Below are 13393 nucleotides of genomic sequence, written 5' to 3'. Positions count from 1 at the left end.
TAAGCATCTGTGCACAGCGCTGACAAGCTTCCGCATTCTAAAGTGAAAGCGGCTCTCAGCTTTTGGTTTTAGAGTACGAGGGAGCAGCTGTTGGCACGTGGTTTTGCAGAGGGCAGGTTAATCTCGCATCAGACACTTCCACACCAGGTGGTTATGTTGGGAAAACTTTTCTATTTGGTTAACAAGCAGAAACTTGCACAGATATGGCTCTTGTCCATTTCTCTTGCTGGCTGGCTCTGCCACAAAGTCCAATTCCTGACCATTTCGCCAGAAAGGTTTCTTAGAAGACACAGCCTCAAGAAGCAGACCATTTTAAGTGGTAACATGAAAATGCGTGGAACAGTTCGCAAAGATAATTAGTGTCCTCTATACAGTGAGAGGGGTGGGTACAGTTCATGGAACCTATGGATTTGCCAGATAACTGCATTTGCTTCTCTGCCTTAATGTCACGGCCTTATGCTTTACCCTGTCCACATTTTGCTGAAGGGGAAACTTAGACTCCATTCTTTCAAGAAGTTAATAGCTGTTCTTGAAAAAACCTGTAACCATTTTAACAGCATTGAAGTCTAAAGCCCTGACATTCTCCTTCAGGCTCGTGGTCCCAAGAAGCATCTGAAGCGGGTAGCAGCTCCAAAGCATTGGATGCTGGATAAGCTGACCGGTGTGTTCGTAAGTATTTTAAGGGACACTTTTTCTTTTGGCCAGTGTTACGGAGATCTAATTGACATGTTCAGAGGACCTATTTCATACCAGGCATTCCTGATTACTATACCCAGAAGTTATTTGGGGACAGGACTATGGGAAGAGTATTCTTGTCTCCCCGTTTTTGAAGACCTTGTGCTGTCTTGCTTAACTGTACCCCACCTGACTCCTTAATAACTGCCTCATCTGTTTCGCATACAACATAGTACACTCATGGACTCAGAATTCAAATGTTCTTAACGGGCCTGGTCCTCTGAAGGGGAAACATGCAATAAAGCTTTAAGTTCTGGGATAGTTTTACAAGTTTTGGATACCTCTTTTTAACCCACACTTGAAGGGTGATGGGCACAGTCTGGTGTCTAGTTGATGGATCTCAACACATAGGTTTGAGTGAATCTCAACAGTAGTTTAAGATCATTTTGCTTTGATCATTTTACAGGCCCCTCGTCCATCTACTGGTCCCCATAAGTTGAGAGAATGTCTCCCTCTCATCATTTTCCTAAGGAACAGACTTAAGTATGCCCTAACAGGAGATGAAGTAAAGAAGATCTGTATGCAACGTTTTATTAAGATTGATGGCAAGGTCAGAACTGATATAACCTACCCTGCTGGTTTTATGGGTAAGTGATTAAGTGGTGGGCACTTGGTGGTGGCTTCTTTTGCTTTATCTTCCTCTACAAAATGACAGTTGTATTGAATATCGGTGGGCTTTTATCAGTCACAGAAATAAAGCCTGCCCTTCCCCTTCAGTTTTTACCAACATAGTATAGGGCTCCAAAGAATCAGGAATCCTTTCTCAAAACCAAATTTTAATTCACCTTAAGTTTTATATGTCCTAAAGACAGGGTTTTAAAAGATTAGCTAGTCATCATCGTTAACCTAGGAGTTCTTGTTAGTATTGGAAATAGGAAGTATATGGGGAATTTTTTTTCTTAGACTGGTGTGGTTGTTACTCAGCATGGGGTAGTGGGGCTGTATAGTAACATTAGTTAAACTGTTTTGATATCAGATGTCATCAGCATTGACAAGACTGGGGAGAATTTCCGCCTAATCTATGACACCAAGGGTCGCTTTGCTGTTCATCGGATCACGCCTGAGGAGGCCAAGGTGAGTGTTATAAGCAGGCTGGGTCTTGAGCTAAATTTACTTGGTACTAAGTTAGAACCTGAATGGTCCATTGCAGTGAGGTAGGTAGATTAAAATTGCTTATGGTCATATACCTGGAAATAGCCAGGTAACAAGTTGCTGGGTTTCTATTGTATGTGCAATTTTATATCCTGTTAGTAAAGGTCTTACTAATAGTTGCATCACAGTTCATTGCCGGATACCTACTGATCTCCGTTTGAAGTTAACATCTTTAACAGATTGTCTTTTTTGTGGCAGAGATAAATTCCAGTTAACTTTGGCTTTAGGGGCAAGGAAAGTGATTTCTAGGAACATTTATTAGTGCCTGAAGTATGGGTCCTTTATAAGGGACCAGAAAGCCAATGCTAGTCCAACCTGATTGGCCCTATGTCAGGTCTCCATTTGTGGATCTAGCTTTACTCTGGGGAGAGGAAAAGTGTTAATGAAGGAGACTGATAATCCTTGGGGCATTTGTTTGAAATAGTTCAAGAAAAAGATTGCAGACATTGATTATTTAATCCAGTTTGTTGTAGTGGTTTTATGCAAAAGTTTAAGACTCCTTGAATTATTGGCTATAAATGAAGGTTAATTCAATTGTGTGATTCAGCTCTTAATTTGCTTAGCTGCCTTGTTATCAGCAGGTTGGAGGGCATGTCCAATGGCATCAAGGTGATTTGATTTAATTTGAGGAGTTCCCAGAGTGAAAATCCAACATTGAAACGCTTTGTGTGAAGTATTTGTTGAATAGATGAAATGGTAATACAATTGCAGTTTGTGAGACAAAACTCAAGTTGTGTTTTGGAAGGAGCCATTAGCACTTGTTAGAAAGCAGATGAGGGTGAGTTGGAAGAATTCAGGGGCACTGTGAGGCTTAAACAGCCTGGGGAAAGAAAGGGTGATCAGCCCACTCACTAGGGAATTACCCTGTTGTGTGTGAGTTGGAAGTTGTGGGGCCTTCAATGCCTTGGACTTGAACCTGGGGCTTATGGAGTGATACAAGGAAAACATACTGGGAAGACTGCCCTAGAGAGGGACAGTGTCAGAAATTTATGGAGGTTAGGACACCAAGTCAGGCTCCCCATTCTGCAGCTTGGCAAATGGCCATTCCTATGTAAGGCTGTTGCCTTTAGCTGCTAATTGCATTTTTTTTTAACCCAGTGACTTGTGGTTTCGAAGTTACTGTTTCATACTTGTTGCGTCTTTGAAGTTACTGTTTCATACCTTTGGCGTGTCAGCTACAAAGTTACTGGTTCATACTGTTACACTGGTGTGTGTGAACTGAACTTTGAAGTTACTGTTTCATATGTTCTGGAGCAGTGGCGCCTGTTAACTAGGAAGTTACTGTTTCATATGGAGTGTGGTGCATGTGAACTAACCTAGATGTGGCTAACTCCTCCTGTGTGTTTCCAGTATAAGTTGTGCAAAGTGAGAAAGATCTTTGTGGGAACAAAAGGAATCCCTCATCTGGTGACCCATGATGCTCGCACCATACGCTATCCTGATCCCCTCATCAAGGTGAATGATACCATTCAGATTGATTTGGAGACTGGAAAGATAACTGATTTCATCAAGTTTGATACTGGTAAGCAGCCTCTGCTATCTGGGCATTCTCTTTAAACCCAGGTATAAGTGCTGTTCTTTGCTTTTCACTCTCTCCCTCTAATGGGAGCTTAATCAAGCATCATGACTTGCACTGGGCCTCGGTACAGGGTTTCGTTTTGAGCCCTCTGAGGTGATTCTGATAAGCAACCAAAGAGAAATGTCTTCTCATGTAGTAAGGGATTGGGAAGGGGGCAACTCTTAAAGATTTAAGAAATGTGTGGGGAATGTTAAACAAAACAAAACACCTTACCTGGAGAATATCTCCTCCCAACACCAAGGTATATAGTATGTTTACTTCCAGAGCCCCAGATGCTTAGAATATTCTGGATAGCTGAGAGGAAGTTTGTTGTAAGTAAGACACATTCTCAGATCTGCTGTAGAGGTCTCAAAAAAGCTCCCCTAGCTATGGAAATGGTCTAGGGCTAGTCAGGAAGACGACTGAATAGCAGCCAGCCTAATTGTGGTATAGCCCTTAGTAATGCTGTCATCATTCTCAGTCTGACAGTAATTGGCAGAGCATTGGGCCTTAGAGGAACAGCAACAAGACATGGTGAGGATCTGGCGAGGTGGCTTTGGTGGGGCTTAGGTGAGGGAGGGGTGAGGGGTGGGATAAATCTTAGGAGAACCCTGACAGTCACTTCTTGGGTAACCTATCCATAGAAGTAGACTCAAATGGGAAAAATGACTAATTTTGTTAGAGCCTGGCTCTTGTCATTCGTCACATCAGGTTATGAGTTTGCATAGTTCCTGGCTCTAACCAGATTCTTTTTCTTCTGCCTANTTTTATCTTCCAGGGCAACAAACCATGGATTTCTCTTCCCCGTGGAAAGGGCATCCGCCTCACCATTGCTGAAGAGAGAGACAAGAGACTGGCAGCCAAACAGAGCAGTGGGTAAAGAGGTCCCTAGGTGATGTGACTGGAAGTCCTTGTGCACAATTAAAGATCAATACAGCACGATAAATTGTCTCTTTGGTGTTTGTGGTAGTTTGGTTTTGGAGTTTCGTTTTAATTTACAGCTTCCCTATTTTACTTATAAAAAGTAGATTGACTCAGTCAGCCTTAGGGCTTTCTGTGATATAGATCTTCCTGTGTCTTTTTTTAGGCTGGGCTAGGGTGGTGGGAAGGAGAACATCCCAGACTTGACAGAAGGAGCAGCAGCTAACCCAGGAGTGGAGAGAACCAGGGAACTTGCAGTTTTGGCCAAGAACTCAACTGTCCTGACTTCACTTAAAAATCTGTGGGGCACCTGGGTGGCCCAGTTGGTGAAGCGTCCGACTTCAGCACAGGTCATGATCTCAGCTTGTAAGTTTGAGCCCCACGTTGTCTTGCTGCTGGCCGCTTGAAGCTGTTTGGATCCACACTCAATAAGAGTTCCCCTTGGCTGCAAGGAGCCAGCTCTTTTGTTCCCCTATAAGTCATGTCTAAAAAAAACAACCAAAACACCTCTACCTCCTATTGCAGGGTTTCTCAACTTTAATACTGCTGGTCCAGGTAACTTGGTGGGTGGCTCTCCTGTGTATCATGGGATGTTGAACAGCCATCTCTGGCATCTGACCACTGCATGTTAGAGCCTGCCTTCCCCTTCTGCCCAGTTGAGATTACAAAATGACTCCAGATGTAGACAGATCCCTCTTAGGGAGCAAAATTGCCTTGTGTCAAAACCCACCAACTACCGTATACATAAGTGCTGTATCAATGTTCATCTCTTGTAGAAGACTATTCAAGCTTAGCAAATCATCCCTGCCGTGACAGGCTGGAGGGAGGAGACATCTTGGACCTCTTTATCTGAGGTGTGATGAGCCTGTGTAAGATCACTTTGCGTGTTTAGCTGGGCATGTGTAACAGCCCTCCCTGGTGCCCAGGCCTGTGGTCCCACAGAGAAGAAGGCCCATTGAGGATCAGTGGCTTGTTTGCAGTGCCTCCGCCCCCAGCTGGGTCCTAGGCTTGGCGTCAGGAGCCTCAGAAAATTGATCTTGTTGAATGAAGCAGGGTCTGAATTAATCCGCTAAAGGAGGGATTGTGCCAGGAGTCCAAGCTGATTTGACCCCACAGGGCTCCTCTATCTTTCATATTGCAGGCATCAAAGCCACTGTCTGAGAATTGAGAGCAGTCCAACATGGGGCCTCATGGGGCCTCAAGACCTCTGCTTACGCAGAAGGAATTTTTGCAAGAACAGGGTCCAAGCAAATCAGGTTGCCCAGATAGGCAGTTCTGATGAGCCAGGCAGGGCCAGAAGTAATTTTTTTTTGTTTATTTTAGAGAGAGGGAGAGAGAGTGAGCAAGTGTGGAGCCTTTGTGCACAACTAAGGAAGGGGCAAAGTGGGGGGCAGAGGATCTGAAGCCGGCTCTATGCTGACAGCCCAGAGCCCTATGGGGGCTCGAACCGTAAGATCATGACCTGAAGTCGGATGCTTAACTGACTCAGCCACCCAGGTGCCTCAGGCCAGAGGTAATCTTAAGGTGCCCCCTGAGAAACAGGCCAGTGAGACCGTAAAAGGCCAGAGGGCAGGAGTCCCTGAAGACTGGTGGATTTTCTTGCTGCCACCCTGCTTACTGCACCCATGGCTATTCTTTGTAGATTTGCTGTAAGCCTCCACTCAGCAAATGATGGAAATTATTTGGATTTTACCTAAGGAACCAAGGCAAATGTGGGGAATGAGAGGCCCTCGGTTGGTTCTTTCCACAGGTGCAGTGGTTTCCTAGATGCTAATGGGGCAGCCATCTTGCACAACTGGGGAATTAGTGTATTTGGCTGCAGTCCCCTCACACCACCAGAATTTTTTATTTTTATTTTATTTATTTTTTCTTTCATAGTTTATTGTCAAGTTGGTTTCCATATAACACCCAGTGCTCATCCCAACAAGTGCCCTCCTCCATGCCCATCAACTCCCTTTCCCCTCTCCCCCCCACCATCAGCCCTCAGTTTGTTCTCATTATTCAAGAGTCTCATGGTTTGCCTCCCTCCCTCTCCCCAACTATTTTTTCTCTTCTCCTTCCCCAAAGTCCTCTGTTAAGTTTCTCCTGATCCACTTATAAGTGAAAACATATGGTATCTGTCCTCTGCCTGACTTATTTCGCTACACATGGCCAGATTTCATTCTTTCTCATTGCCGTGTAGTATTCCAGTGTATAGAGAAACCACATCTTGATCCATTCGTCCGTTGATGGACACTTAGGCTCTTTCCATGTTTTGGCTATTGTTGAGAGTGCTGCTATGAACATCGGGGTACACGTGCCCCTATGCATCAGCACTCCTGTATCCCTTTGGGTAAATTCCTAGCAGTGCTATTACTGGGTCATAGGGGAGTTCTAGTGTTAATTTTTTGAGGAACCTCCACACTGTTTTCCAGAGGGGCTGCACCAGTTTACATTCCCACCATCACTGTAGGAGGGTGCCCGTTTCTTCACATCCTTGCCAGCATCTGGAGTCCTCTGATTTGCTCATTTTAGCCACTCTGAGCACTGTCAGGCAACAAAAGGAAATAAAAGGCATCAGAATTGGCAAAGAAGTCAAACTCCCACTTTTCATGTGTCTGTTGGCCATCTTGATGTCCTCTTTGGAGAAGTGTCTGTTCATATCTTCTGCCCATTTCTTCACTGGGTTGTTTGTTTTTCGGGTGTGGAGTTTGGTGAGTTCCTTAAAGATTTTGGAGACTAGCCCTTTATCAGATATGTCATTTGCAACGATCCCGTAGGTTGCCTATTAGTTTTATGGATTGTTTCCTTTGCTGTGCAAAAGCTTTTTATCTTGATGAGGTCCCAGTACATTTTTGCTCTTGATTCCCTTGGCTTTACCACCAGAAATTTTTAAACACTGTTTTTTCTATTGTTCCTCCACATATGTTTACTTTTTTTAAGTTTTAAATTCCAGTTAGTTAAATACAGTTATATTAATTTCAGGTGTACATAGTAATTCAACAATGTCATACAGCACATGGTGCTCATGACAAGTGCACTCCTTAATCCCCATCACCGATTTAACCCAGCCCCCCACCTTCCTCCCCTCTGGTAACCCTCAATTTGTTCTCTATAGTTAAGAGTCTGTTTCTTGGTTTGTCTCTCTTATTTTTTCCCTTTGCTCGTTTGTTTTGTTTCTTAAATTCCACATATGAGTGAAATCATGGTACTTGTCTTTCTCTTATTTTGCTAAGTATTACATGCTCTAGCTCCATCCGGGTCATTGCAAATGGCAAGATTTCACCCTTTTTTTTTTAATGGCCAATTGAGATTCCTTTGTATATATATGCCACATCTTTACCCAATCATCAATTGGTGGACGCTTAGGCTGTTTCCATATCTTGGCCATTGTAAATAATCCTGCTATTAACATCACAATGCAAGTATCCCTTTGAATCAGTTGTTTTGTAACTTTTGGGTAAATTCTTAGTAGCACAATTGCTGGATTTTAGAACAGTTCTATTTTCGCTTTTATTTTTCTTGAATGTTTATTTTTGAAGGAGAGGGAGAGGGAGGGAGAGAGAGAGGGAGGGAGGGAGAGAGAGGGAGAGAGAGCGAGAGAGAGCGAGAGAGAGCGAGCGAGCAGGGGAGATACAGAGAAAAAAGAAACACAGAATCCAAAGTGAGCTCCAGGCTCCGAGCTGTCAGCACAGGGCCTGACGCTTGGTTCAAACCAACAAACCGTGAGATCATGACCTGAGCTGAAATCGGACACTTAACCGACTGAACCACCCAGGTGTCCCATGGGCAGTTCTATTTTTTCCTTATTGAAGAACCTCAATACTGTTTTCCACAGTGGCTGCATTCCCACCAACAGTGCACAAGTGTTCTTTTTTCTCCACATCCTCACCAACACCTGCTGTTTCTTGTGTTGTTGAGTTTAGCCATTCTGGCAGGTGTGAGGTGATAGCTCATTGCAGTTTTGATTTGCATTTCCCTGACAGTAAGCAAGGTGAGCATCTTTTCAGGTGTCTCTTGGCCAGCTGGAAAGATATGTCACTGCAAATATCTTCCATTCCATAGATTGCCTTTAGTTTTGCTGATTGTTTCCTTCACTGTGCAGAAGTGAACAACATTTTAAATGTGTTTTGGTTTTTTTNTTCCATCCTAACAACCAGGTCATATGAGTGTACTTAGCCAAAGCAGTCTGTATCCTCAGAATGAGCTATAGGTTTCCAAATAAAATGGCTTGTGTCTTTTTAGGATTTTTGAAGGCTTCCAATTTGATTAATAAAATCTTATTAATGGAGGGAACCTTAGAGATCATCTCAGGAGGGAGGGAGACAGATGATATATACACAAAACTGACTGAAGCAGAACTTTATTAGGTTTGGTTTACTTCCCTGTGCCTTCAGTGGGCTGGGCCTCATGCTCCAGTCAGAGAGCAGCACAGCAGTTTTGAGAACAAGAATACAGACAGCTAGGATTTATGTAATAATTTATAGTTTACAAGAGCCATCCAGATTTTTTTTTTAGTTTATTTATTTTAAGAGAGAGAGCAAGCGGGGAGGGGCAGAGAGAATCCCAAGCAGGCTCCTAGATATCAGTGCAGAGCCTGACACGGGGCTCCATCTCACAAAACGTGAAATCATGTCCCGAGCCAAAATTAAAAGAGTCAGACTGACTCTTAACTGACTGGGCTACCCAGGTGCCCCTAGCCGTCTTGATTTGTTGATATCCAAATCCTGTGTTCTTGCTGTTAGACCAGATGTTACAGAAAAAATGATAGCCTCCATACTGTCCCCTTACCCACACCAATCAGTTCTATCCACAGACTTCCCCATCTCAGGTCATGGCAAACTGTCTTACCAATTACACAAGCCAAACACATTGGACATGTCCTTAATTCATCTCCTTTTCTCACACTCCACATGTAATTTTATGAGAAAACTCCATTGGTTCCACCTTCGAAATATATCCAGATTCCATATATGGTGATATTTACAAATTACTGTTAATTTCTTGTGCGATAACTGTGAAAAGTTTTTCAGAGGTACACACTGAAGNGAAAGTCGGACGCTTAACCAACTAAGCCACCCAGGCACCCCAAACTGAAGTATTTGCAGAAGAAATGACAAGCAACCTGGGATTTGCTTTAAAATAATCTAGTGAGTGAGGAAGATCAACAAAACAAGGTTGACCATATGCTAATAATGTTGAAGCTGGGTGATGGTTACATGGGGTTCATTACACTAGTTGCTCTACCTATGTGTACGTTTGACATTTTTCATAATAAATGTATAAAGGTACAGTATAGTATAGTATGGTATAGTGTGGTATCTGTTCTCTCCCCCTATCCTAAATAATATTAGACCATTTCTTTCTGTCTTTTGTTTTGAGAGAGGGTGCAAGTGAGCAAGGGGCAGAGAGAGGGAGAGAATCCAACAAAGGGTAGAGAGAGAGAGACAGAGAGAAGTGGGACTGATCTGAAGCAGGGCTCATGCTTACAAACCATGAGATCATGACCTGAACTGAAGTCAGATGCTTAACCAACTGAGCCACCCAGGAGCCCCTCACTGACTCCATTTTTATGTATGTAGTTTATATTATGAACATCTTCAAATATATAGAAAAGCCAAAAGAGTAGTACAATGATCACCATATAGATACCAGCTAGATTCAATAATTAACATTTTGCCATATTTGCTTTATTTCTATATGTAGGCATACACACAGACACACACATTTCTCTGAACCCTTTGAAAGTAAGTTGGAAACATCATGACCTCAGGTTCCTAATGTCAAGAGATGGCAGGTGCCGGTTCTCAGGGGCTCCACCAAAGGAGTTAATTTCCATGTTACCTTGGGTATAAACTAGATACAAAGAGAGATGCTGTCTTTTCAGATAGAACTTTTCCACCCTGAATCAGGAGAATCCTCTCCTCTGCCCAGATTGTTGGGCTCAGAAAAGTCCCCAAACACAAAGATCAATCCTAAAGTTCAAAGAGAGAATGAAACATAAAAAGGTTTGATGTGCTCAGGCTGGAGTTTATGGGTCGATTTTCTCTACCATTTTGGATTTTGAGAATGTCATACTGTTTAAACAATACATAATAACAAAGAATGTTCCCAAGAGGCAACAGACATCACTTAGTAATAACAATAATAACAACAGAAAGCAGAAATTTTCCAAGAGCAAACTGCTTTTCAGTTTATCCCTGGGGCTTTCCTAGGGACATACTCATGTATTTTTATTAGCTTTTCTAGCAACGGTGAACATGTGTAATCAGTGGTATGTTGGTAAATGTTTAACAGTGAACTCTAAAAAAATGTGTACCTACAGGCACTGAGTGGCTCAGTTAAGCATCTGACTCTTGGTTTCGGCTGGGGTCTTGATCTTGGGGTTGTGGGTTCAGGCCCTGTGTTGGGTTCTGTGCTGGGTGTGGGCCTACTTAAGAAAAAAGTGTACCTATACATGTATATAGGTTTATTATAAGTTTTACTGATATAAAGGATGTATAACACAATTTACAAATAATAATGAAATAGGCAATATTCTTTATTGTGGTTTGCATATATGGCTATAGCCAGGTGGTTCTCTCAGAATGCTGTCATTGAATTTTGCCAAATTCTTATATCCATAGCAATCTGTTGTTATGAGGGCACCTGGCTAGCTCAGTTATGAAGAAGAGTGTGTGACTGTTGCTCTTGGGGTTGTGAGTTAAGTTCCATGTTGGGTGTAGAGATTACTTAAATAAATAAAACTTAAAAAATCTATGGTAATGGTTGCAATCGACAAAGAAATGTAGTTCTGACCCAAGTGTTGGTTGATACTTGTGTTTGCATTAACAAATAAGACAAAAGTGAAACAACAAAATCATACATAAGAACCTCACTCATTTGTCAATGATGCAAGCAACTTCTTTGCTGAATCAGATAATAGTTTTCAAATATGGAAAGAATAGCTCCTTAATTTTTTATACTGGTCACAATGTATTGGGTATAAGACACAACAAACTTCTAAGTTTAGTCTGCATGTTAGCAATTTCTCTGTCCCGTCGTTAACTGTAGACAATCAACAAGACAATTAATCAAGTCCTGATTGTAGTGTTTACCGATTTCTGTGGCTGATTTCAGACTACCACCGTGATGTCACTGCACAGGGATCTGGGAGAAGATGCACAGTAACGCACCATTATATAACATTTCCACCACATCTATACGATAGGCATAAATAACCTCAAGGACATATAGATAATAGTAAAATGTGGGGTGCCTGAGTGGCTCAGTTGGTTAAGCATCCTACTCCTGATTTTGGCTCAGGTCATGATCTCACAGTTCGTGAGCTGGAGCCCTCATGTTGGGCTCTGTGCTGATAGTGGGGAGCCTACTTGGGATACTCTCTTTGCCCCTCCCCTGCACTCTCTCTCTGTCTCGCTCTCTAAATAAATAAACACTGAAAAATAATAAAATGTAAAATAATTAGGAAGTAATGAGTGTTTAGTAGTTATTCATTATGTTTGCATTTTAAAAGTTTATTTATTTATTTTGAGAGAGAGAGAGAGAGAGAAAAAGAGTGCAAGCGTGGAAGGGGCAGAGAGAGGGAGAAATAGATCCGAAGCAGGCTCCACGCTGTCAGCACAGAGCCTGATGCGGGGTTCGAACCCAGAAACTGTGAGATCATGACCTGGGCCGATATCAAGAGTCAGATGCTTAGGGCGCCTGGGTGGTTCAGTCTGTTAAGCGGCCAACTTCAGCTCAGGTCATGACCTCACAGTTCGTGGGTTCGAGCCCTGTGAGCCCTGCATTGGGCTCTGTGCTGACAGCTCAGAGCCTGGAGCCTGCTTCGGATTCTGGGTCTCCTTCTCTCTCTGACCTTCCCCTGCTCACGCTTTCTCTCGCTTTCTCAGAAATAAATAAAACATTTTTAAAAAAACCCTCTTGTTCAAACGCACTGCTTGTAGAATCAGGTCCAAATTCCATGGGCTTTTTGCAAGCCCGCCTCACTGTGGTCTTAAGCTATTTTCTCAATAGGAGACACAGTAGTTCCCAATTCCCGGGACTCTAATCACAACTTCTTTCTTGGACATCAGACACTCATAGTCACCTGCCACCTGGACATCTCTTAGGTGGTCCCCAAACATCTCAAGCTCAGCATGTCCCAAATAGATTCCCACCTCCACAGTGCTTCTATTTCTGTAGTCCCTGATTTTCTCTTAGACCTTCAAATTTACACTGTTCCCATCTCTCTTCCTGTTCTTTTGACACTTTTTCTTCCAGGAGCATTTTTTCCCACACTCAGCCTTACTTCAGGTCTCAGCTGAGATATTCCTTCCTCTGGGAAACTTCTGGGAAGGTTAGGAGCCCACAGCACACTGTTTCCCTGTTCTTCCCATTCTGGAATCTACTGTGGTGTATTAAAATGGTCTATTTAGGAGTGCCTGGCTGGCTCAGTCAGTGGAGCATGCAACTACTGATCTTGGGGTTGTGAGTTCAAACCCCACATTGAGTGTAGAGCTTACTTTAAAAAAATTGTCTAGGGGTACCTGGGTTGCTCAGTTGGTTAAGCATCGACTCCAGCTCAGGTCATGATATCACATCCATGGGTTCAAGCCCTGTGTCAGGCTCTGTGCTGACAGCTCTGAGCCTGGACTGCCAGCTCAGGGCCTGGAACGTACTTCGGATTCTGTGTGTGTCTCTCTCTCTCTGCCCCTCCCCTGCTCATGCTCTCTCTCTCTGTCTCAAAAATAAATAAACTAAAAAAAATTTTTAATTAAAAAAATTTTTTAAATGTCTATTTAATTGTCTGTGTCCCTTGTGAGTCTGTGAGGTCCATAAGGTTAATCTTGTTCTCCAACATAATCCCCACCATCTAGCCCAGTTACTGGCATGTTGTGGGTGCTAGATGAATGAATGAACGAACGAACAAACGAACGAATGAATGAATGAATGAATGAGAGGTATATCCTGCAGGTCCCCTATGAACCTTCCCCTGATTTGTTTCCTCACTGTTTCCCCAAGTACACTTTGTACTTTTTCACTTCCAAAAAAAAAAAAAAAAAAAAA

The 13393-nt window shown here is 42.8% G+C and overlaps 1 protein-coding gene across 1 annotated transcript in view; it reads left to right on the top strand.

Moving 5' to 3' along the window:
* Positions 1–4391, top strand: part of RPS4X (ribosomal protein S4 X-linked) — a 4785-nt gene extending 394 nt beyond the window's left edge. The window contains exons 2-7 of the mRNA XM_077763216.1: positions 592–669; positions 1142–1322; positions 1712–1809; positions 3238–3431; positions 3927–3933; positions 4191–4391. Coding sequence (XP_077619342.1) covers positions 592–669; positions 1142–1322; positions 1712–1809; positions 3238–3431; positions 3927–3933; positions 4191–4325 — 693 coding nt within the window. The 3' untranslated portion in view covers positions 4326–4391. The remainder of the gene's footprint in view (positions 1–591; positions 670–1141; positions 1323–1711; positions 1810–3237; positions 3432–3926; positions 3934–4190) is intronic.
* The last annotated feature ends 9002 nt before the right edge of the window (positions 4392–13393 follow it).

This window comes from Crocuta crocuta, unplaced genomic scaffold, assembly GCF_008692635.1.
Source record: "Crocuta crocuta isolate KB4526 unplaced genomic scaffold, BGI_CrCroc_1.0 scaffold440, whole genome shotgun sequence".
In the NCBI taxonomy this organism is placed as follows: domain Eukaryota; kingdom Metazoa; phylum Chordata; class Mammalia; order Carnivora; family Hyaenidae; genus Crocuta; species Crocuta crocuta.
This window is presented reverse-complemented; position numbering and strand designations above follow the sequence as displayed.